General features: G+C 43.6%; 3 protein-coding genes, 1 long non-coding RNA gene and 1 other non-coding gene across 7 annotated transcripts; 1 reads left to right on the forward strand and 4 right to left on the reverse strand.

Annotated features, from left to right (window-relative positions):
• Positions 1–565: 565 nt before the first annotated feature.
• TRNAV-CAC lies at positions 566–639 on the reverse strand. Its single transcript has one exon. It is a non-coding gene; the product is annotated as a tRNA-Val (tRNA).
• A 467-nt stretch (positions 640–1106) lies between these two features.
• LOC100845652 (corepressor interacting with RBPJ 1) lies at positions 1107–3786 on the reverse strand. 2 transcript variants are annotated; one of them, XM_003580016.3, is made up of 5 exons: positions 3500–3774; positions 3193–3294; positions 2099–2243; positions 1944–1990; positions 1107–1619 (listed from the first exon to the last, which is right to left on the reverse strand). In XM_003580016.3, the coding sequence occupies exons 1-5, from the start codon at positions 3587–3589 to the stop codon at positions 1404–1406; spliced, it is 600 nt and encodes a 199-aa protein (XP_003580064.1). In that variant the 5' UTR covers positions 3590–3774; the 3' UTR covers positions 1107–1403. The 2 variants fall into 2 exon arrangements, with proteins under 2 accessions (XP_003580064.1, XP_024312020.1); XM_024456252.1 differs by having other exon boundaries at positions 1440–1614; positions 3500–3786.
• A 1392-nt stretch (positions 3787–5178) lies between these two features.
• LOC100845958 (LETM1 domain-containing protein LETM2, mitochondrial) lies at positions 5179–14390 on the reverse strand. 2 transcript variants are annotated; one of them, XM_003580017.4, is made up of 15 exons: positions 14114–14388; positions 12628–13272; positions 12214–12526; positions 11971–12117; positions 11717–11805; positions 11549–11641; positions 10160–10286; positions 9439–9503; positions 9191–9362; positions 8280–8477; positions 8122–8169; positions 7894–8040; positions 6331–6413; positions 5764–5879; positions 5179–5653 (listed from the first exon to the last, which is right to left on the reverse strand). In XM_003580017.4, the coding sequence occupies exons 2-15, from the start codon at positions 13209–13211 to the stop codon at positions 5571–5573; spliced, it is 2265 nt and encodes a 754-aa protein (XP_003580065.1). In that variant the 5' UTR covers positions 13212–13272; positions 14114–14388; the 3' UTR covers positions 5179–5570. The 2 variants fall into 2 exon arrangements, with proteins under 2 accessions (XP_003580065.1, XP_024312112.1); XM_024456344.1 differs by lacking the exons at positions 5179–5653; positions 5764–5879 and adding an exon at positions 7279–7322 and having other exon boundaries at positions 14114–14390.
• Positions 5790–6384, forward strand: LOC112269503. Its single transcript, XR_002961360.1, has 3 exons — positions 5790–5924; positions 6033–6101; positions 6248–6384. It is a non-coding gene; the product is annotated as an uncharacterized LOC112269503 (long non-coding RNA).
• A 1972-nt stretch (positions 14391–16362) lies between the features above and the next one.
• On the reverse strand, positions 16363–20215 carry LOC100846262 (endoglucanase 12). The gene is made up of 4 exons (XM_003580018.4): positions 19614–20215; positions 18490–18797; positions 17151–17921; positions 16363–17032 (listed from the first exon to the last, which is right to left on the reverse strand). The coding sequence occupies exons 1-4, from the start codon at positions 19987–19989 to the stop codon at positions 16619–16621; spliced, it is 1869 nt and encodes a 622-aa protein (XP_003580066.1). The 5' UTR covers positions 19990–20215; the 3' UTR covers positions 16363–16618.
• Positions 20216–20540: the final 325 nt, after the last annotated feature.

Below are 20540 nucleotides of genomic sequence, written 5' to 3' on the forward strand. Positions count from 1 at the left end.
CAAAGCCAAAATGTGGGTCTTGTAGGTGTAGCTCCTTTTCTTGCAAAAGATGCAGATTTGCTCGTTACCTACCTGTCTGACTAGACATTATGAAAAGATAAATTTAGATTGTTTAATTTCTTCCGTGCCTAACAATATACTACTCCCTTCGATCCTAAATTCTTGATGTTATTTTAGTTCAAATTTGTACTAAAACAACGACAACACTTTATGATCGGAGGGAGTACTAGATTCGTCTCAAGCTCAGTGATCTGAATTACTACTTCCTTTCCTAAATATAATCAAGTTTGTAGAAAAAATACTAATATTTACAACATCAAATAAGTATACTAGGAAGAGGGATATCATGATGGATCTAATAAGACTGATTTTGATTTTTATTTAGGACAGTTAAAACATCATACATTTAGAATTGTGGGACTAGTATGCAAGATATCATTATGTCGAAAAGAATGATAACGATCATCCTATTTATGCAAGAGAGCACTAAGTACAAAGCAAATGAGAAATTCAAAAAAAAAAAGTTTACAGCAAAAAGGAAGATGAATAGGAACGCTAAACAAAATGTCTGAGCCCAGGTTCGAACTGGGGACCTTTAGTGTGTGAGACTAACGTGATAACCAACTACACCACCCAGACGGTTCTGGCAAAATGCAAACTCAGTCCTTTCTAAATTTTTCTTTCAAGGTACACAGTAATGTTTCGTTGTTATCCCAGAGAACATATTCTTTCCCTCTTCTAGGCCCCGTTCGGCAGCGTACAGATCCGGATTGGCTGGTGACGCGAGAAAATGATTGACAAATGAACTAAGTACAATTCTTTTCATTCCTCTTGGGTCAAGCCATGGAATGGATTAAACAAACAAGGCCTTACGGATTTAAGAGGCGACACCCAGGAAAGGTTAACCTTTGCATTCTAAAACCAGAAATTCGAACCAATGACCAGTAGGCACCAAGGCCTTACAAAAGTGCAGCAACAGTGTTTTTGTACCCCAACTTGGTGCCAATCAAAGAAACAACTGTATACCGCTACGAGATAAATGTCATTTCCTGCAAAATGCGGACCCTATAGAGCGGCAAAACAATAACAGTTTGACTAACATACAATTTCTGAAAAAAGAAATAAAGCGGTTCAGATCGAATATATAAATACTGTCGCTATCCCTCAAGTTACAATAGTGCAGCAATATCAGGTATTTCTTACTAGTTGCAGGATGCATATAATGATCCAACACCTAACACTCCAATTGCCAACATTCTCTTGAGAAACATAATGGAAACTGATTCCCACAACCTTCAGACAGTAATCTGAATAGAAATACAATCTACACCCACCAATTGATAACTTAAAATGAAAGTGGTTTCGGGAGCAGCTAACTGGCTTCGGGTGTATCAGTATAGCATCTAATTCTTTGCATTCCCAAAGAACTTAGAGAGACGAACAGGACCTCCTTCCTCCTCACTATCACTGCCAGCATGCTTTGATCTTGACCGGTGCTTCTTATCCTTCTTGTTTCTCTTTGATCTTGAACGTGACCTGGATTTTCTTGAAGTCCTATCCTCATCATCACTGCTTGATGATTCAGATGACGAGCTGGAACTTTCCGATGAACTTCTGTGCTGTTATGAATGCAGAAGTTGATAAGGGGACAAAAAAAAATCCGTTCCAGCAAGTTAAAAGACAGAAAAATGCTATATTATCTACAAAAAAGAAAATCTGTGAACACTTAGATTTACATCTTTTGCAGATGCTAACTTAAACTCATTTAGATATAAGATTTTCTTTCGGCTTTATTATTATTATTATTATTATTATTAAATGCATATCTTTCAGGCCAGAAAAGGAGTCACTTAAGTTGGAACACTATTCAATTCACTTCAGATCAGAACTGATGCACCTAGAACATATCCCTAACTATTACTATCCGTATCTGGAGACCATACCTTCCTCCTCTTTTTAATCCGTTTCTTTGCATCCTTATCCTTCTTTTCTGTATTCCAAAATCTTTGTCAGAAGACTACTTGACATAGCAATAAATTTAAGGAACAGCTGACTAAATGTAGGAACCATCATTCAGCAGGCTATTAAGTTACTTTACCTTTCTTGGAAGAAGATGATTTTGACTTTACGTTGTCTCTTCCACGACCTAACTTTTGGGCTCTTTCAGCATCTAGTTGAGCTCTATACTCTCTCATCATTTTATCTTTGTCAGCCTCAACCTCACCTCTCTTTAGCTCCTCGTCCTATTAAGGAACAAGAGCATCATTAATGTACTGTGAAAGTACTGAGAATACAAAAGCGTAGCTACAAAGTGATCTTACAAGTACTAAAAGTCTCGGGCCCTGCTTGGAACATTGTATGTTTTAGTGGGAGGGCTGGTATTTAGTTCAACTTTGGGGTGAGATGAACTAAATACTAGCCACTCCCACAAAAATACAACGATCCAAGAAGGGCCTTATGCTGATCTGCGATAACCTTGCTGGGTAAATGCAGAAAACAAGAAATCGTTTGCAGACCAATGTTGACTTAGGTTGATTAGTTTGGACTTCGGAATCAGCATAAAAAAGTCTGTCTAAGTTGCAATTTCATATCATTATCCAAGAAACCTAAACAAGTCAAGGAATCAAAATCAAGTAAAAAGGCATCACATGAACTCTGGATTAATAAAATACTGGGGATGAGTGTTGTGCCACTGATAAATGCTCCAACTCGTTTCCCTTTTATGGCTGCACAGGCCTAAGTGTCTAATAGCAAATCACAGCTAGAAAAACTCTCAGGTCTGCAAACCAGGGAAGATGTGACTGTACACAGATGGCGCAGGACAAAGCTTCTACTGCAAAAGTTCAGGTTGCTAATCTACCCCCTATGCTATCAGAGCTTCATACGTCCCTATATGCACTAGAAAGCTAACCATTCCAATTCCCAAAATCAAACTAGCACATATCAGGTTACAGCAAATTAAAGCATCATGCATAGCAGAGAAAAGTATGCCTGAAATTCAGCATCTATCATACAGTACATGAACTCGGGAATAGCATAATCGAGAGCACCAACAAGGCAGCAACACATCACATAGCAGAAGCGGCAGCGCACCAGCATGGATAAAATCATGGCTGGGACACACAAAATGACCAGCGAAGAAACTAAATCCGCTAACAAAGCTAGCAGGGAGCAAGTGGCGGTCGCACATACCTTCTGCTTCTTCTTGAACTCCTCCCACGTGAGGGTGTGTGTCTTGTTGAGGCTGGCCAAGCGCGCCGCGTGCCACTCTGGAGAATGAAATGAACCGTCCGTCTGTGACGGCCCTCGTTAGTAAAAGCCCCCTAAAACAAAACTATTAACAGCAGTTAGCCACGGATGTTCTCTACGTTCAGGCAGATCTTGGTAGGGTTTGTAGGGGAGGACAATCACGACGATACGACGGATTACGAGCTTGGAACTAAGGGCGGTGGGGGTGGGATTGAGGATCTGTGGAGGGAGGGTGAGGAAGGGGACCGACCATGCCGTCTTCCTCTCCCTCGCCGGGGGCGCCGGAGGACGACCCCAGCCGCGCCCTCTGCATCGCCTTGTACGCCTGGTTCTTCCCCATCTCGCCTCCGTCCCTCCCTCGTCGATTCCTAGCGAGCAAGGCCCGAGGACCAGATTGGAACCTCGAAGGGGGGAGGCGGAGTGAGAGTGGAGATCCCTTTTCCTCCTCTGATACGCGTGCGCCGCGAGTTGTGACTGGTGACGGCGATAACGCCGATAAGGAGAAGGGGAAGGGGAAAGGATTGGGGATTCTCCGCTGCCGGGTTTTGAACCAACTCAGCCATGCCAAAATACCAATTAAAATTTGATGCTTGTTTGCTTTGTTGTCAAAAGTTTGATTGCCAATGACCTTTTACACATCATTTTCACAGATTTTTGTCAAATCTTTGGTCATGTGTGGGCTCAATAATTGTTGGCCAAATAATTGGCAAGCCAAATTTTGGCAAGATTTGGTAGGGTTGCATTGGGCATAAATCAAACAGGTCCCTAGTGTTCGATCGGAACCGGATGGCCTGATTGGGCACGGTGAAACACAGATGCGTGTTAATCCACATAAATAACGCTCTTATATAAGTCCAGCAAAAATAACCCTACTAGTATAAAATTTTAACTAAATCTAACCTCTTTGCTCAACATCAATTTCTATGGCGTCACACGTGACTAGGTTAATACAATTTCGCAAGCACTATGGCCAGATAACAATTTTTAGAAATAAGAATTTCTCAATCACAACGTGAGCCGTCCGATCAATTTTAACATTCGCACGACTACCTTTAGGTTTTTGTTTATGTGTCTTTGACGTAAATGGATGATCAGGATCATTATTTTTCAGTCCATTCAACCGTAGTTGAACCCTAACAAAGATATGCAATACTAATCTTAACATGTTAGCATGTAGAGTTGTTAAATCATTTGAAAGCTTGTTCAACCAAAAGCTGAGGGCAACCGCAAGGGCTGGCTCTTGATTGACTCTTATCTGAAATTTGCTAACATAGAAGAAAGAGAAAAATGAGAGATAAGAGAACTGACTCCGCTCGTCACGGACTCAAGACTCGGCTAAGAGTCTACTAAGAGAGTCGACGTTTCAACATTGTATACAACACATCACTTTTAATGCCAAGAAATCATCTATTATCGGTTTGAAGACAACACAATGTACACGTTATTTTAGTTCCGACTCTAACCTAATTGGTTAAATCCAAATAATCAAGAGGATTTTACCGTGGAAACAAAATCTAGCTAAGTCGTTATGGAGAAATTCTTTTACAAAGTACAACTGAGATAGTTTTTTTTACAGCTAGTTACTATCTCCGATCCCAAATTGTTGTCGTTTCTTCCAAAAGTGACATAATGCAATGTCTTCCAAAAGTGGCAAGAATCACGGACCTTTGAAGCGTGTTCAATTGTTTCATTATCTCCGAATCCCGAAAGGAGAACTGAGTACATTGCGACCGTGCCGGTGCCGCCTGCATCCACCATGGACAGACTGCACGAGGAAGAAGCATCCGTTGCTTGGAAGTTGAAGGTCTCCAACTCTCCATGGAAATCTTGTGTTGGCGAGTGACCGACTGCTCACTAGCAAGAGGGCCTATTTTGATTTCCGAGTGTCATCACCAACAAAGGCCGAAATTACATATGCGCTCATTCAAATAGCATAAATTAAGACTGATACTTATTCAACATATATACCATCTTTATTCAGATTATTATTCGCATCAGACTTGAATTTTATTGTCCCATCCGGCCAATCGGTATCTCCATCTCAACGACAACCGGTTGAAAAGTCAGTTGCCGTTCACCTACCTAACGATCGGCGGCACCGGGGACTAACTATACGCACGCAGTGTCGCCAAAGCGACTTATGATACGGCCACAACTAGGCAACTCGCTCCAACGCAGCAGGACAAACAAATCGGCCGTCATTTACAGTTGCAGTTTGCGCTGCCACGGACGAAAACAAGGGTAAAATGGACTGCTGATGTTAACAAGACACGACAGTGCTTGTTAATTCTTCTGTCGTGTCTTGTTAATTCTTCTGCCTATCATCGCGCCGTTTCTTCCTGTTCATTGTTTTCCCCAGTTTCTGATGCCAGCTTCTTAATGTCTTCCACGAGGATTTTCCCTTCTGTGAGGCATAGAAATGGGGAAGATCTTAGAGATATATGAGCAAGGAAGATGGACAGTGATCTTAGAGATATATGAGCAAGGAAGATGGTGTAGGTGTCAAGATTGAACCTCTGTCTTTGGAAAGACTGGTTATGAGCTCTTGAACGCCTTCCTTCCCTATGGCATCTTTGAGATAATCTGCCGCTGCTGCTACCTCTTCAGGAGTTACTTTGCCATCGCGGTCCCTGCGACAAGATCAGCTTATTATTGATGAAGGAAAAATCAAAGAGGTTCGCAATGCAATCCAGTTCTCCTTATTTTGTGGTATACAGTATGAATGAACAAATCATGCTTATAGCTGAAAAACTTGATCATGCATAATTTTTCTGCTGCATTAGAATGACATGAAGCAGTGATCTAATAGCCATCTGGAGTTCTTAACTCAACTCTGGTAAAGCGAAGCTAAGGTAAGCCCAAACTTGGACTCTTCTGATCTCTACCCAGACAAATCTACTGAATTTTAGATTCTACTGGATTTTACCACTCTCTGCTGTTATTCACAAAAATATCAAGATGACAAGATCAAAGAAATGCTACCACAATTTTTCTACAGATATTCATGGCAAGTAGCAAGAAACATGCTAGCAAGTGCCTCACGAGTCATGACAGCCTCAAGCGCATGCAAAGAGCATTTACCTATCAAGCAGCTGCCAGCGGTTGCCTATTCGTTTATCAACATAATCAATCTCCTTTTCTAATTTCTGAAGCATGGCATCAATCTGAAAATGCAGAAAAACAGAGTATCAACAGTCAACAGTAGCCCCTTTGTTATTAAAGAGAAAGGTAGAAGCCTACCCAATATAACAAGAGAGACTTCATGATTAGAGCTTCGAGACACATGGTTGCATGGTTTTTCTAAGCCTTTCCTTTATCATGTGGTTAAGTTTTCTTGTCTTTTGTTCTCTACTTTTAACCCTTCTTGTACATTACTTTATCTATATTAATATCTATCTTCAGTAGGGCTCTACCCCCTCCCTTTTTCATCAAAATGGGGGATAAAAGAGACTTAAATCAAGAACAGTATTTAATTTAACTTAGTAAATACAGAGCAAAGACATGTGAGTGAATACTGCAGACTGCATAAGCTAGTCAATACAGCGTCACAGACATAAAACACGAAAGGTAGCTCAGACAAATGAAAATGTTGATAAGGATGAACTGGTGACATAGTATCATGAGTGGTTGCTGTGATTGAGTATTTTATTCAGAATTAACTTGATTTGAGTATTTTATTCAGAATTAACTAAGATAATAGTGCAACTATGTAAGCCAACAAAAGAGATTGCTTCAACATTAGACTATAATAGTTATGATTTTTCAAATTATACCAAAGGGTCATTCTGTACAAGGGCAGAGCGTGCCAAAGAGAGTTAAAGGTCATGATCACGAGTATATCTAAAACATACTCCCTTCATTCCAAAATGTAGGGTGCACACACATTCCAAAATATAGGTTTTGTTAAGATACCCCATCTAGCCATCTCACCTAAAAGACCGATCTGATAGGAAGAGGAGATTTGATACACTTAACATATCTCTTCTATAAAGCAAAGATAAAACACAGCCATATTTTCTTAATTTATACCCTTCTGTTTTCTGGTAATATGGTCAGTGATTTCCAATGGCTACCTGTTGCCAGAAAGAAGATCATTTATTATATTTGTTATCACAGGTATTCTAGAAAAAAAATGTTATCACAGGCCAATTATATAAAAGGTACTGTTTAATTTTGGAAATTGAACAAACTTGGTATGGATGTAATAAAAACAAAATCAACTATTATCAAATTAAGCCCACAGGGCCAACTCTATTCTTCTAATTGAATCGCAGGGATCAACCGTTGCGTCCTCAAAAAAAAAAAAAAAAAAAAAAAAAAAAAAAAAAAAGCCCGATCCATTGCCAAAGCTCATTACTAGCCGAGCACATATTTTGTTTTCCTTATAACGTCATGTAAGCCAGTCTAGTCTAGTCTTAGGCTTGTAAAAAACTGTTCTTTCTATCAATGCATCGAGATGCAAACATCATGTAAGCCAGTCAACAATTCATGAAACTTCACTCTTCTCAGGACTAGGGTCTCTATTTAAGCTACTAAGTACTAACATACACTTCTATTGAAATCCAAATAATGGACGCTTCTGGATAGAAGTTTCAGCAGAGACAATAAGATATTGCGGTTTAGATGCAAAAAATATATTCTTACCTTCTCTATTAATGTCGAAGAAACTTTTTCTCCTGCAACTATCTCTACAGCATGGTCTGATTCCTCCCTAGCCGCCTTATATGCCCTCCTAGCCTCTTCTTCATCCTCTGTGCCCTCCTTTTCCAGCATGGTGTTATATAGTTCTATCTGCATCACAAGTACGGGTTCCGATATTACATAATGCAAAGTGGCATCTCATAATTAATTCAGTTCACCTTCAACTCATACCTCCTTATTGACAAGACTCAGAAATTCTTCACGCTCCTTGGTAACAGACTGCAAGTGCAAGGAAAGGCACAAATTAAGAAAGTGCAACTGAGTGTTAATGGAAGTTTGTCTAGAAATGCAGGATACAAATATTTATGAACACAAAATTAGGGTCATACAGAAGAAGACGCGAGCACAGCCAGTGCTTGACTGATATTACAAAGGTGCTCCTTCTTCTCATGTTCTTTCGATTTCTTTAGTTCCTCTTCTTCCCTTGCAGTAGGCTGAGTCATTTCCTTCAAAGCCAAATCCTCTTCAGTAGCCTCTGGTTCCTCTAGCTTTGCTTGATCTTCTTTCTCTTGCATTTTCTCCTCTTCCTGAGTATCATTTGATATGCAGAACAAAAGCACTAATAACAAATTATCATTCCCAACATAGCTGAAACATAAAACAGTGGGACTGAGAAAAATGTATAGAAAACATTTTTTTTTCATCCGGATAATATACATAGCTGCATAGATGAGTTACATATTAAATTGGTAACCAAGGAACAAAGAAAACCAGATAGTAAAATTGCATCTTCAAGTTGGCTAGGTAATTACATGAATAACTAAACTTTATTGCATTAATAAACAATACAAAGAAGAATTTACGCAAGATGGGATCTCACTGTGGTAGCATTTTTTATTGCATGTTCTTTTAATAGTACCTTCTTACGCTAAAATTTAAAAATAGCTGTGATTTACTAATCTTTCAAGGTTCACTACATTTAGATGACATAAACATGAACAGTTAAGTCAAACTAACGTGAAGAAGAAAATACGATGCTTGTACATCAGATATCACATTTCTGCATTTCAAAGCAAATCATCTTACCAAAACAATGGATACTAAAAATTTATGGGTTATCATCCTGAATTTCTATTTAATATCTTAATATCTAACTTGAGAAGAACTTCCAAACTAAGAATAGGGAAACAATTTCATGCATTGGGGGGGTTGGTGAAACAGCTAAGAAAGTGAACATTAGGGGAGACATGTGTCTAGCACGCCTACCCAGAAGGCAGCCAAGAATCCGTGTTTATAGTACCTTGATAAGTTCTTCCTGCATCTCCAGGAATTCCAATTTTCTCTTGCGTTCAGAGACAGAATCTTCAGAAGGTAATACTGTCCCTACTGTATCCACAACTTCATCTGGCAGAGAAGATAGTGTTGCTACAACGGCCTCCTCAGGCTTTATTTTTCCAGACACGGTAAAAGCTCTGAGAGAATTTTCGAACAATGGTTAGAACTTGAACATAAGCATCAAGTCAAAAGGACAATTGTGACCAAAATTACCTTGATAGAATCAGAAGAGATGATGGCACCGAATAATTAAGTGATAGATCCAACCAGTCTTTGAGCTGAACACAGAAGTAAGTGTAACTCATACACTAGCATAACCGGATGTTTTTTACCCTATGTGCCAACTCTTTGGCATCTTCAATAGATGCAAACAATCCTGGCCACTACGACAACCGTGATACCACCCTTTTCAGGGTGCATAAGAAAAGAACTCCCCCCACCATGTTTCTCAAGTGCGCTGTGGGGGTGTGGTGAGGGCATGTTTCAAAATTACGAATTGTCCCTGTATACATATCTGGTTGCAACAGTGCTTTGTAGCTTTTGCCTTCCCCACCCAGCTGTTCCTGGCCCATCAACTTGCGGTTAGCTTGCTAACTGCAGCAGATCTAATCAACCTTCTAGTTGACTGGTCCACATACAAGTGGCATTATAGGTGTGCACACATACCCACCATGGCATGGGGTTATTTTTGTATTACCAAAATTGGCTCTAGGACATTGTACATATGTGGCATAATCCATGTGGAATGCTAACAATTAGCAAAACATGCAAAAATAGCAGGGTATATGCTAGATAAGTAGGCATGGATGGCAAAAACTAAACTAATAAAGTGGAACATGAACATCTAAAGCCTCCAAGAGCACCTGATGTGCTTTATTTAATGCCATGACCTAACCAGCACCTTGGTCCTTGGATGTCTTCAAAACAAACAAACCTGATGGCACATCTCCTCTGTTGACAATAAACCAAGGTGGCCACGTTCACGACAAGCCTGTCGAAGCTCCTCGTCAGAAAGAGACTCCACACCCTCAGCCTGGATCATCTTGTCGTCATTCTTAATGCTGTACATATACACATATAGATTTTTGTATTACGGTTAAATACCAAAACTGTAACACAATTTGGATGAGCAATATAAGAAAGGAAACATCAAAGTTTGTCTTCAAATACGAAGGAGGTTTGAGGCTGATGCAATAATCAACTATTATTATGTTCCGGACCTATTATTCTGAATTCAGGGTATGTTTGGTATCTTAGCACGCTGGTTTTCTTTTGATGGCAAGAACTCGTGCCTACTGATTTAGTTATTATACGTTACTTTTGAAGGCAAGAAAATGGTTAATGTTTATTTTACCATCAAACAAATAACCACGTTGCAAATGTCTAAAAGCTGTTCTTTTTTGGGGGATAAAATCGATGCGTACAGCACTGTAATTTGTGCAAGAATCAGCAAACTGGAACTACAAGCTCTTCGTTCCAGAATCGATGAATCAAGTACATCAATAGAAGTCCATCTCAACACCATAGGAGTTGGCAGGTACTAGACAGCCAGAGGGCACTATGCTGGCTTGTGGCTCACACCAGCATGGTCCTGCGTGGCCATGTTCGAGCATGACGTAGTTGATGAGGGAGGTGATGTCGTTCGTCTCGGGGTGCTTGACTGTTGAAGTAGCAGGCACCCTCCCCAAACGGTTATTCTCGCAAGAGAATATTGCCATCGAGGGCAAGTCGATTTTGCTCTCCTTTGTAAGCAAGCTTTTCCTGGTCTAAAATGGCTAACTGGCCCCTAAAACCTAGGATTTTCTTTTGTGGTACTAAATGCCAATTCTAGCTCAGCAAGGCTACAGATTTACAGAGCTTATAGTCTGGGTTCCAAATGCTCCCTAAAATCCTCAAAAATGGGGTATCCGTTTGGTGGACTTTCTGGAAAACAAGTCAAGTTTTAGTTAGTAGCTGATCTTTAAATATGTAACAGTACACTAAAGTAGTCTACGTTGTAGTATTTGTTTGGTAGGATATCTGGAAAATAGTTCAAGTCGAATTACTAGCTGCTCTTTAAATATGTAACAATACACTAAAGTAGCTCACTTTCTGGGCCTATAATTTTGAGTTTATGATGATGTCATCAGACACTTTTTTTCATAGGCTTCCTGGAAAATATTCTTACTCCAGTTTGAGTTACTAGCTGATCTTTAAATATGCAAATTGCAATAAGCTTGCATTAGTAATGATGCAGCTCTAAAGTTGAAGAACAGATTTGCATGCAAGTTATGTTCTCCATCATACTCTGACACCTACATTTAGAAGCAATTTAAGGACATACTCTTGTAATTTCTTCCGAAGCATGAATCTCAAGTAGTGGTCTGTACCGAAAGGCTGAATCCCCATATATTTGCACATGTTTACTAACCGCGCTCTGCAGAAAAATGTTATTAAAAAACAGTAAGCTGGTAGAATCAAGGATTAAGTAGATAATCAATGAAACCCCAACCTGTTCATGTTATCCAGAGTGAGCTCATCGTTAAACAACTTTGCAAAGCTCAAAATTTCATCATTGGAAACATGTTCCCCTTTCCTGACCTAGTTGCGATTTCAAGAGTACATCACAAAGAAACGTCAATACCGTGCAGTTGTGCACCTTTTGATTTATGGATTCAAGTAGAGGCGTTTTCTTCTAATACGAAATGAAACACGCTTAGGTGCGTGTTCGAGGAAAAAAAATTGAACGATAAATTGAACCAATACCTTGTCCAAAAAATCATCCAGGTCTTCAGCTGTCTGTTTCATCTCTCCACTACGTGATGTTTGAACTTCTTTTGCCATTTCCTTTGCTGTATCTTGTAAGAATTTTGCATATTCCATCCTTGCTTTCAGTTTCCTTTTTAATGCCTCCTGTATGTGGGAAAATGAGATGCAGTCCTGACCATATATGTATCGATTTAGTGATTCTGGTGGTAGGACAGTGTCGGACACCTAGGTCAATAGTACCTCTTCTTTCATCTTGTCCTGGAAAGTAGACGGCAACATGTTTGGGAACAACTTGAGGAACACTGGCAGTAAGAATTCCATGAACGGAATGATGATAAAAACAGCAAAAGGTACGAGCCTGAGCATGTCTGCCGTTGTGCGTGTAAGCTGTTGTCTCTCTCTCCTTGTAAGGCTCTTTCCACCAGCAAGTTTCACCAACATTCTAGATGAAATCCTAACATCTGCCCAAAGTAGCTTAGTGCCCAACCAATAATGCTGCAGTGTAGAAACGAATTCTTCCTTCCAATGCTTCAACTTCGCGGCCCAGTCAGCTCTTAAAACCACAAAACGAAATTAAAGTGTCAAAACAAACAGCTACCCATGAAAAAGAGCAAGACATCAGATATACTTAAATTCAAATAAGGGAACCAAGACCTGCTCATTGAAGCAACAACGCGCAGAGCAGGACCAATACCAAGAAGCATTGCGCAGAATTTCTGTATGATTGATTGGTCAGTATTTTGAACTTCCTGCACCTGCTTTGCTTTAGCTTTAGCTTTTGCAGTATTTAAGCCTTCAACTGCCTGATCACACTCTTCTGGAGACGCCTCCCTTGTTTGCTGCTTCTGGCCCTCACTCTGCTCATTCAGAACACCAAACTTAGGCTGCCCAGCTGTTTTTGATACTGTGTGGACTGACTGCAGAAAATACCTGGCTCCCAAGGGAAATCCAAAATTCTGTGCTTTAGATACATATACAGCAAGAGAAACACCAAGGGTTGGGCTCCGCAGTAATCCATTACTAAGGCCCAAAAGGCCTCTCTTGCTTAAACTATACTGTGCCTTCTCACGGTTAGAATCTCCCAGGTTCTGCTTGGGCAAATGACATATAGTGCTGTGCTCAATATCACATCCAAATGTTCCTTGGCTAAAAGGAGAATTAGATGAATGTAATAAAAGTGGCGCATTAGTATGCTCCAGAATATATTTCCTTCTCCTAACAATTGCCCTCGAGGCCATTCTCTATTGCTGCTTCCTTTTCTCAAAAGAATGCCGGGGTCAAGCCTCTCCGGGTGGAACCCTGAAACATGGCAAACCTCAATCAGATGCAAGAAGTAGGAAGCCAACACATTATTTGTCAGAAACATAACTTTGGACCATTCACGGAATAACAGTCTTGCATGACATCAACGATAGTTCAACAATTCCTAAATAAGTAAGAAAATAATATATTCCATGCCTAAATAATCAGCATTGTCCATGACTCGGTTAAGTCCAAAACCAGCATTGTCAAACTGTCCCAAGAATGACCAGCCATAATTAGCTTACAATACAAACAATAGTTCAACCAGAAAATACATGAAATCCACAAAGGCATGCATGAATGTCGCCATGTACTTCACCACAATAAACAATTATAATCATGGCATCTTGTTCAGTGAATATCCTAAAAACATTCATGAGTATGAATTGGCATACATGATACATCGCCAGTAAATTTACAGTCTGACTGACTGACTCAAATTATAACTGCTCGACGTGCTTGTCTAATGCCACGGTCCATCTGATTCACACTATTGGTTGCCATCATGTGAATGTGTTCATCAATGCCAATCATAGGATTTGAAACATCCTGCAAGGCCCGGAGACTAATCACGTCATATCCGTGACTTGTCGAATCAAAACCTGCACATTCCACTTCCACTGTCGCCAGCTAAGCATCGTAACGGCTGCACCCTGCCCGCGAGCAAGCTCACCCTACCGGATGATGATCGATGATCTATTCCCGCAAATGGCCAATCGGAATGCGCACAAAACCGCAGTCACGGAGGCCCCGAAAAAAAGCGGAGAAAATCACGACGCGCGCGGTCAAACAGGACGAGGCCGAGAGCTACAGCCGGGACGGAGGGGCGGGCGCTCACCGGGGTTGTGGCGGCTGATCGACCGGGCGTCGGAATCCGTCGCGGCACGCCAGCGTTGGATCCGAAGGAGGGGGTTGCCTGCCCGCAAGGACCGGAGGAGAGAAGGGGAGACGTGGAGTGTGGAGTGGGCAGGAAGAAGCGTGGGAAACGAACGCACGAATTTCTGGAATAGGAAAATGCTGCGGATTTGGAGAAGAGAGACAGGGTATCCCGTATCCGCCATCCGCATCTCTCGAGTCTCGAGGGAATCAGTGAAGTGGGGGCAGAGGACCGGAGGAGGAGAGACAGAGTCGGGTCTCAAAAGGGGCAGTTGGGGATTTGGACGTGGCCTGCATGAGGCCGTTCGTGGGCTAGAGTCTCCTCCAGCCCTGGACCGGAATCTATCGATCCGTGCAAGCCCACAGGCTACACGGCCTGGCTGGGTTTGCGACAGATGTCAGATTGTGAAACCCTAGGCACGAGGAGAAAAACCACCGCTGCCCTCTTCGTCGGTTCCCCTAGTCTCTGGTAGCCTATTGGCCATCAAGAGCTGAGGAGAACCACGGATCAACATCTGGCCATTGTCTTAGTATCTTCTTTATAAAATTTTGTGTATCCTTGGCGACGGCGTCCTGACAGTGGAGGCGACGACACTCGGATTTTTGGTTTCTCGGCTCCATCCCCGTTTTGGCATGGCTATCATAGTCTACTCCATGGAGTTTGTGGATCTCACGGCTCGTAATTTCGTGATTTTGGTCTTCTTCCTCATCGGTTCGGCGATGATTCAATGGTTTGACAACCTGTCTTGCGAGGGGTGTGTCCCTAGCCACCGCGCGTTCAACGATCTTAAGTTCTCACCTACTGGGGTGGACGGCTCATGCGGTTCAATAAAACTTACAAGTTTGGTTCAGCTTATGCATGTTTGGTCTTTTACTGTTTCATCACCAGAAATTTGGAGAAACATCAAGATGCAAAAGACGTAGCTAGAGAAATTGGATTCAAAGATTTGTTATGTAACTTTCGGTTTATCCGAAATCTTTATTGTCGTTTTTGTTTTTCAATCAGATGTACTTTATTCGTTGAATAAATAAAGCAAGATCGTTGTTCTAAAAAAAAGACAGATGTCAGATTTAGTAGTCCTCATCCAGAACCCTAGCTGTCGAAGAAAAAGACACGTTCCAATCTTCATCGTTTTCCCTCGCAACATATTGGGCTTCAGGAAGCAAGAAAAAGTACAAAGCAATGTTTGCCATATTATTTTATTACCTTTGCCTTTAGTTTTTGTGTGTCCTTGATGGCGACGGTTTGAAAGTAGAGACTACGACGCATGGACCACAGGTCTTCCATCTTCATTCCCGTTCCCGTGTGATTATCATGGTCTACTTCATGAAGCTTGTGAATCCAATACCTCATAATTTTGTGGTTTTGTTCTTTTTCTCATCAATTCGTTGATGATTTAACTGTTTGTAGCATGTCTTGTGACGGTGTGTCTCTGGCCATAATGTGTTTGGCGATCCCAATTCTCACCCGTTGGGGCGGCGGCTCACGCTGCTATGTAAAACCTACAAGGTTAGTCGTCAGATATTTGGAGAAATATCATAACGCAAATAACACAGCTAGAAAAGGGGTTTCAAAGATATTCTTTTTGGTATGACTTTGGTTTATCAGAATTTTTTGTTGCCATTCAAGTTTTTTCATCAATTATGCTTAGTTCGTTGAATAAATAAAGTCAAATCATTTTTCTATGAAAATGAGTTCACGGACGGTAGTTCGTATAGTTTGACTTAATTGTTCACCACCAAAAATCACTTTATACATTTGGTCCATTGCCCCACTTGGGCTTGCATTAGATAGAGCTCACAGATTTGTTGTTGTATGAAATATTATAGTTGGAATCAAAATAGCAGTCAATTCATAAAAATGTTTGCATGTCCACAGAACAGAACTGAATCTGGCCGAGTCTCGCCGAAGATCACTGGAGCTTGCCGGGGTAGTCGCCGGAGATCGCCAGAGCTTGCCGGAGTTGGTAAGAGGTCGGGGCAGTTGTAGCCCAATTTTATCCGATTTAGATAGGTATAAAAGGCTTCAAATTCGAAGAGAGCTTTTTTCGTTCAGGTCCAGTAAAAAAAGATTGAGTATCCAATTTCTAGTCTTTTTTTTAATCAAACATCTCGATCTGACACCGGTGAGAAACGGCAAGCGGCAGGCCTTCCGATTCCGAGAAGGAGGAGTTTGTCGTTGGCGAGCGATGGCGTCCAGAAGCAATTATATCTTTGTGAACACGTATGCCATTAATTGTGCAAAGAAACATCTACAGTACAGGCCGGCCATGCGTGTGACGCATGCCTCCCCCGTATCGCGTGCCACGGTTAACGTGTGTGTATAATACAAAAAAAAGAAGAATTTTACACGGTCACCAGAAAAATTGCACTACCAACCGAACCCCCCTTTGATCTACTCAACAGGATACCCGGCCGGCCGGTCGATCAGATCAGATCATCATGCATATCAGAGACCCCTTCTCACTCACGGCTTCCAGGCGGACGGCGGCGGCGGGGCGGCGGGGAACATGGGCGGCACGGCGGAGAACATGGTGTTCTTGTCGACGGCGCCGACCCCCGTGCCGCGGCCGCTGTCGGTGATTGCCACCAGGGCGGCCACGAGCCCAGCGTTGCCCACCAGCGTGGGCTCGTTCTGCGCGTAGCTGATCCTTGCGTCCTTGAACTGGTCGTTCTTGTCCGGCCCGCCCACCATGGCCCCCGTCAGCACGTTCGGGTCGCTCCCCTTTGCGTCGCGCCACTTGTTCCCCCCCGTGCACGAGTACTTGACCCCGTTCTTGGGCGTCGACGCCCCCCTGTGGTGCAGCCGCCTCGGGTACTTCTTCCCGTACCCCACCACGTAGCTCATCTTCTTCGGGTTATCCCCCAGGATGTAGTTCAGCTGCTCGAATCAAAATCGTCAGAGACTAGCTAGCAAGCAAATTATACCACTCCAGTAAAATGTGTATTATTTGCTCAATCAATCAGAAATTCAGAATTGTGCTATTAATTAGTAGTACCTGAGACTTGGCGAAATTGCGGAGGTCTTCGACGGTCATGAAGTTGGGCCCGCAATACCAGCCAGGCACATTGACAGCCTCCATGTAATCAGCATACAGCGCGGCAAGGAAAGAGTTGGCCACGGCATACTGCAGCGCCTGGCCCCTCCCATGGTTGAACTGGGCCAGCCCGCCCTTGGTGAAGTTGAACGCGGCGAACTTTGGGAAGTACATGCACATGTTCATGCTGGTGACGTTGTGGTACCCCATGAGCGACTCCTCGTACGGGTATCCCGGGTTGAGGAACATCCGGAGCCTGGACAGGAGCAGCGTGGCGCCCGGGAGCTTGTTGTCCCAGCTGAAGACGGAGAAGTCGAGGATGCTGAAGAATGCCTTGGCGTTCTTGGGGAGCCTCGGGTCCGTGGCGAAGCTGATGTAGCTGTTGTTCCCCGTGGCGTAGTACATCCAGGAGGCGCTCCACATGTACTCGTCCCAGTAGCTGGTGGAGTTGTAGTAGTACTCGATGTTGGGGTTGGCGCGGGAGTACGGGGTCCGCTTGCCGGAGTCCCGGGCGAACTTGTACACCGTGGCCGCGCCCCGGACGAGTTTCTTGGAGTAGGCCGGCCTGTCGCGGAACACGATGGAGGCTGCGGCCAGCGCCGCGGCCATCTCGCCGGCCAGGTCAGGCCCTGAGGTGGTTGTCTGGACCGGGCGAGGGTACGCCATGTCCTCCGGGCGGTTCCAGCAGTAGTGGTCGTCCGGCGTCGTGCCGTTGATCTTCGCTGTGCCCACCTGCAGAGGAGCACGTAAAACGTTTCACACTTTGAAATGCTTTCTTTTTCTTAGGCTTTGTGACCGTGGACTTAGATGGCTAGCGCGACAAACTGAATGTGGATAGAATTTCATGTTCGGTAACCAAAAATTAACAGCTAATGTGCCCTGTAGCATAGTGACTACATCCCGGTATTTTATTTCCTCGGCGAGCTGGCTTGGCCCGTCAAGCACATGTAGACCATTGGGAGTTGTGCCCTAGCCTATTTAGCTGATGTTGATGAATAAAGGGTCAAAGGTTGTTAGCTGTGCCGCGTGCCCATCCCTATTTCTGGAAGGGGGAAAAGGCTGTTCGGTGCGTATTGAATTGGACACGCAAGTAGTAGCATTATTGCACATCAGACTCTACTCTTTTCCCCTTTATTTGCCTTTTAAATGGACGGATCAAAAGCACCACTTTAAACACAGCACTCCCTTTCTCTTACAGTAGTTTTTAACTGCCTTTTCCAATTTAAAACTACCTTAAATTCTTGATGTTTCTACAGTGCAATTTTTCTATGGTTGAGGCCGATCGACAGCGAGAGCTCACCTGACTGTAGACTTTGGTGATGGTGGAGGCAGAGGAGTTGAAGGTGAGAAGCAGATAGTCGGTGCCCCACTTGATGAGCTCCCTCACATGGTCGTACTCGCCGATGGCCTTGTACCTCGCGCTGTACTCCACCACGGACCAGCTCAGAAGCGTCATGGAGAAGGCCATCGGGAAGTGGAACTTGATGTTGTCGCCGGCGTCGTAGTAGCCGCCGACGAGCCCGCCCTTGACGTCCGTCAGGTCGGACCCGTCCTTCAGGCCCGAGTTCCCGCGCCACGGGATGCCGTTGTTCTTCGGGAGCTTGCCGGCTGTCACCAAGAAGAAAATAGAGCGAAATGTCCGTGAGATCAATTGTCTTAATAGTATCGATTCTGATTGATTTGGTTTGTTATTAGTGAACTGAAATTTCAAGCTGCAAATCTGAGTTAAATGGCTAAAAGTACTGTTTATGAGCAAATGAATCGAACAGTGCAGATAATATCTGGCGTGATCAAGATCTACAAGTGCAGAATGCAGAGTATATCTGTCAAGATCCAGAAACAGGCCAAGATCTACAGTCTAACTCTAAAGGCAACCATGTATCGGGCTAAGTTAAAGAATGGGTTAATTGGCTGGCCTACATATGCTTGAACGTGCCAAGAACATGTGCGTGAACGTGCCAAAATTCCTACCAAGAGCAATTGGGATTTCGGAGATTTTCTCTGAATACCATATTGTCCCTTTCTGCAAATGTGTAGGGACAGTGAACAGTACAGAACGTTCCATCTGTGGAGTTGCGGTCGTACGCAGCTGTCCTCAACTCCTGATCGCTGATTGCAACGCGGAGGTTTCATTTTCCGCCTTTTGCTTGGCATCAAAGCGCAATTGTGCATTTAAGACCAGGGATCAAAACTAGAAAATTTAATGCAAAGTAGTTCTACCGTTTCCGCGGAAATTTCTACTCAAATTCTCGATTCCAGACACAGGCGATCAGATCCTCGCAGCTTCCTACGGATCATAATCGATCGACTGTTTGATAAGCATGCGTGAAGAAAACATCGATCAAAAGGAGTAAGCTTTTCTTCTCGTTTGTTCTTGGCGGCTCTGTGAAGAAAACAGAGAAAATCAAGTATAGGAGTACTCACATTTCTGGGCGTTGAAGAAGAGGAGAGCCTTGTGGAGCGCGTCGGTGTACTTGTCGGGGGGCGGGGCGTGGGGCTTCTTCTTGGGGATGGACTTGGCGATGATGATGGGGAGGCCGATGAGGACGAAGGCGCCGAGGACGGCCCAGAGGATCCACCACAGCAGCTTGCGCTTGACGACGACGCAGCCCAGGTCCACGTACTTGTCCTTCTTCTTGGCCTCCGGCGGGCCGAGAAGCCAGCTCTGCTGCGTCTCGTCCAGCTGGTGGTGCTGCTGGTGCTGCAGCGCGCCGCGGTCGATGTCCATGTTCCGGCTGTGGTCGTCCTCCGCCCCGTCCGCGATCTCGAAAGACCCGCCCCAGTGGTTCTGGGAATGCATGGTGTCCCGGCTTAGAGCTTGGACGGCGGCCGCTTGGCCGGGATTGCTGATTGAGTTGGCTCGCGCGCGCGCGGTTCGTGTGGATCAGCGCATGAACACGCTGGAGAGGCCGCGGTGGTGAGCTAGCGAGGAGGAACCCGGGGGAGCAGGGTGTGGAGCGGTGGCTGTTGGGGTGGGGAGTTTTGAAGAGGAGGGGGAGTGGTTGACTTGGGGAGCTGGGGAAGTTGTGTGTCCGTGTGGGGACTGGGGAAGAGATGGCAATGAAGGGTAGTTGGGGATTTCTGTGATTTTCTTTGCCCCTTTGATTTATCCATTGTGCTATGGGTACCAAGAAGGTATAGAATTCCATGCTAACTGTGCACGTTAACATGGAGTGCACCCATCGGCACTCACCGTGGTCCATCCTCAATCCACTCCTTCTCTCTTGCTCTCCAATGGTTTAGTGCAACATCGCCGGATCAAGTGCGAGTTATAAGGATGGGCACTGTTCTAAAGGTGAGGTAACTTCTGCTAACAAGCGGTAGTGTGCCGAGAAAATAAGAGATCATGCC

Source organism: Brachypodium distachyon, chromosome 5 (assembly GCF_000005505.3).
Source record: "Brachypodium distachyon strain Bd21 chromosome 5, Brachypodium_distachyon_v3.0, whole genome shotgun sequence".
In the NCBI taxonomy this organism is placed as follows: domain Eukaryota; kingdom Viridiplantae; phylum Streptophyta; class Magnoliopsida; order Poales; family Poaceae; genus Brachypodium; species Brachypodium distachyon.

Bases quoted from the DNA above. Each gene is read 5' to 3' on its own strand.
- LOC100845652 (XM_003580016.3), bottom strand. From the start codon at position 3,589: ATGGGGAAGAACCAGGCGTACAAGGCGATGCAGAGGGCGCGGCTGGGG. The intron at 3,295-3,499 runs GTCGGTCCCCTT...GGGCCGTCACAG, and splicing joins AGGGAGAGGAAGACGGCATG to ACGGACGGTTCATTTCATTC. The intron at 2,244-3,192 runs GTATGTGCGACC...GTTCCTTAATAG, and splicing joins AGTTCAAGAAGAAGCAGAAG to GACGAGGAGCTAAAGAGAGG.
- LOC100845958 (XM_003580017.4), bottom strand. From the start codon at position 13,211: ATGGCCTCGAGGGCAATTGTTAGGAGAAGGAAATATATTCTGGAGCAT. The intron at 10,287-11,548 runs GTATGTCCTTAA...GTATATGTACAG, and splicing joins CTTCGGAAGAAATTACAAGA to CATTAAGAATGACGACAAGA. The intron at 9,363-9,438 runs GTAATTTTGGTC...AAATTCTCTCAG, and splicing joins TCTCTTCTGATTCTATCAAG to AGCTTTTACCGTGTCTGGAA.
- LOC100846262 (XM_003580018.4), bottom strand. From the start codon at position 19,989: ATGCATTCCCAGAACCACTGGGGCGGGTCTTTCGAGATCGCGGACGGG. The intron at 18,798-19,613 runs GTGAGTACTCCT...TCTTGGTGACAG, and splicing joins CTTCTTCAACGCCCAGAAAT to CCGGCAAGCTCCCGAAGAAC. The intron at 17,922-18,489 runs GTGAGCTCTCGC...GCTCCTCTGCAG, and splicing joins TCACCAAAGTCTACAGTCAG to GTGGGCACAGCGAAGATCAA.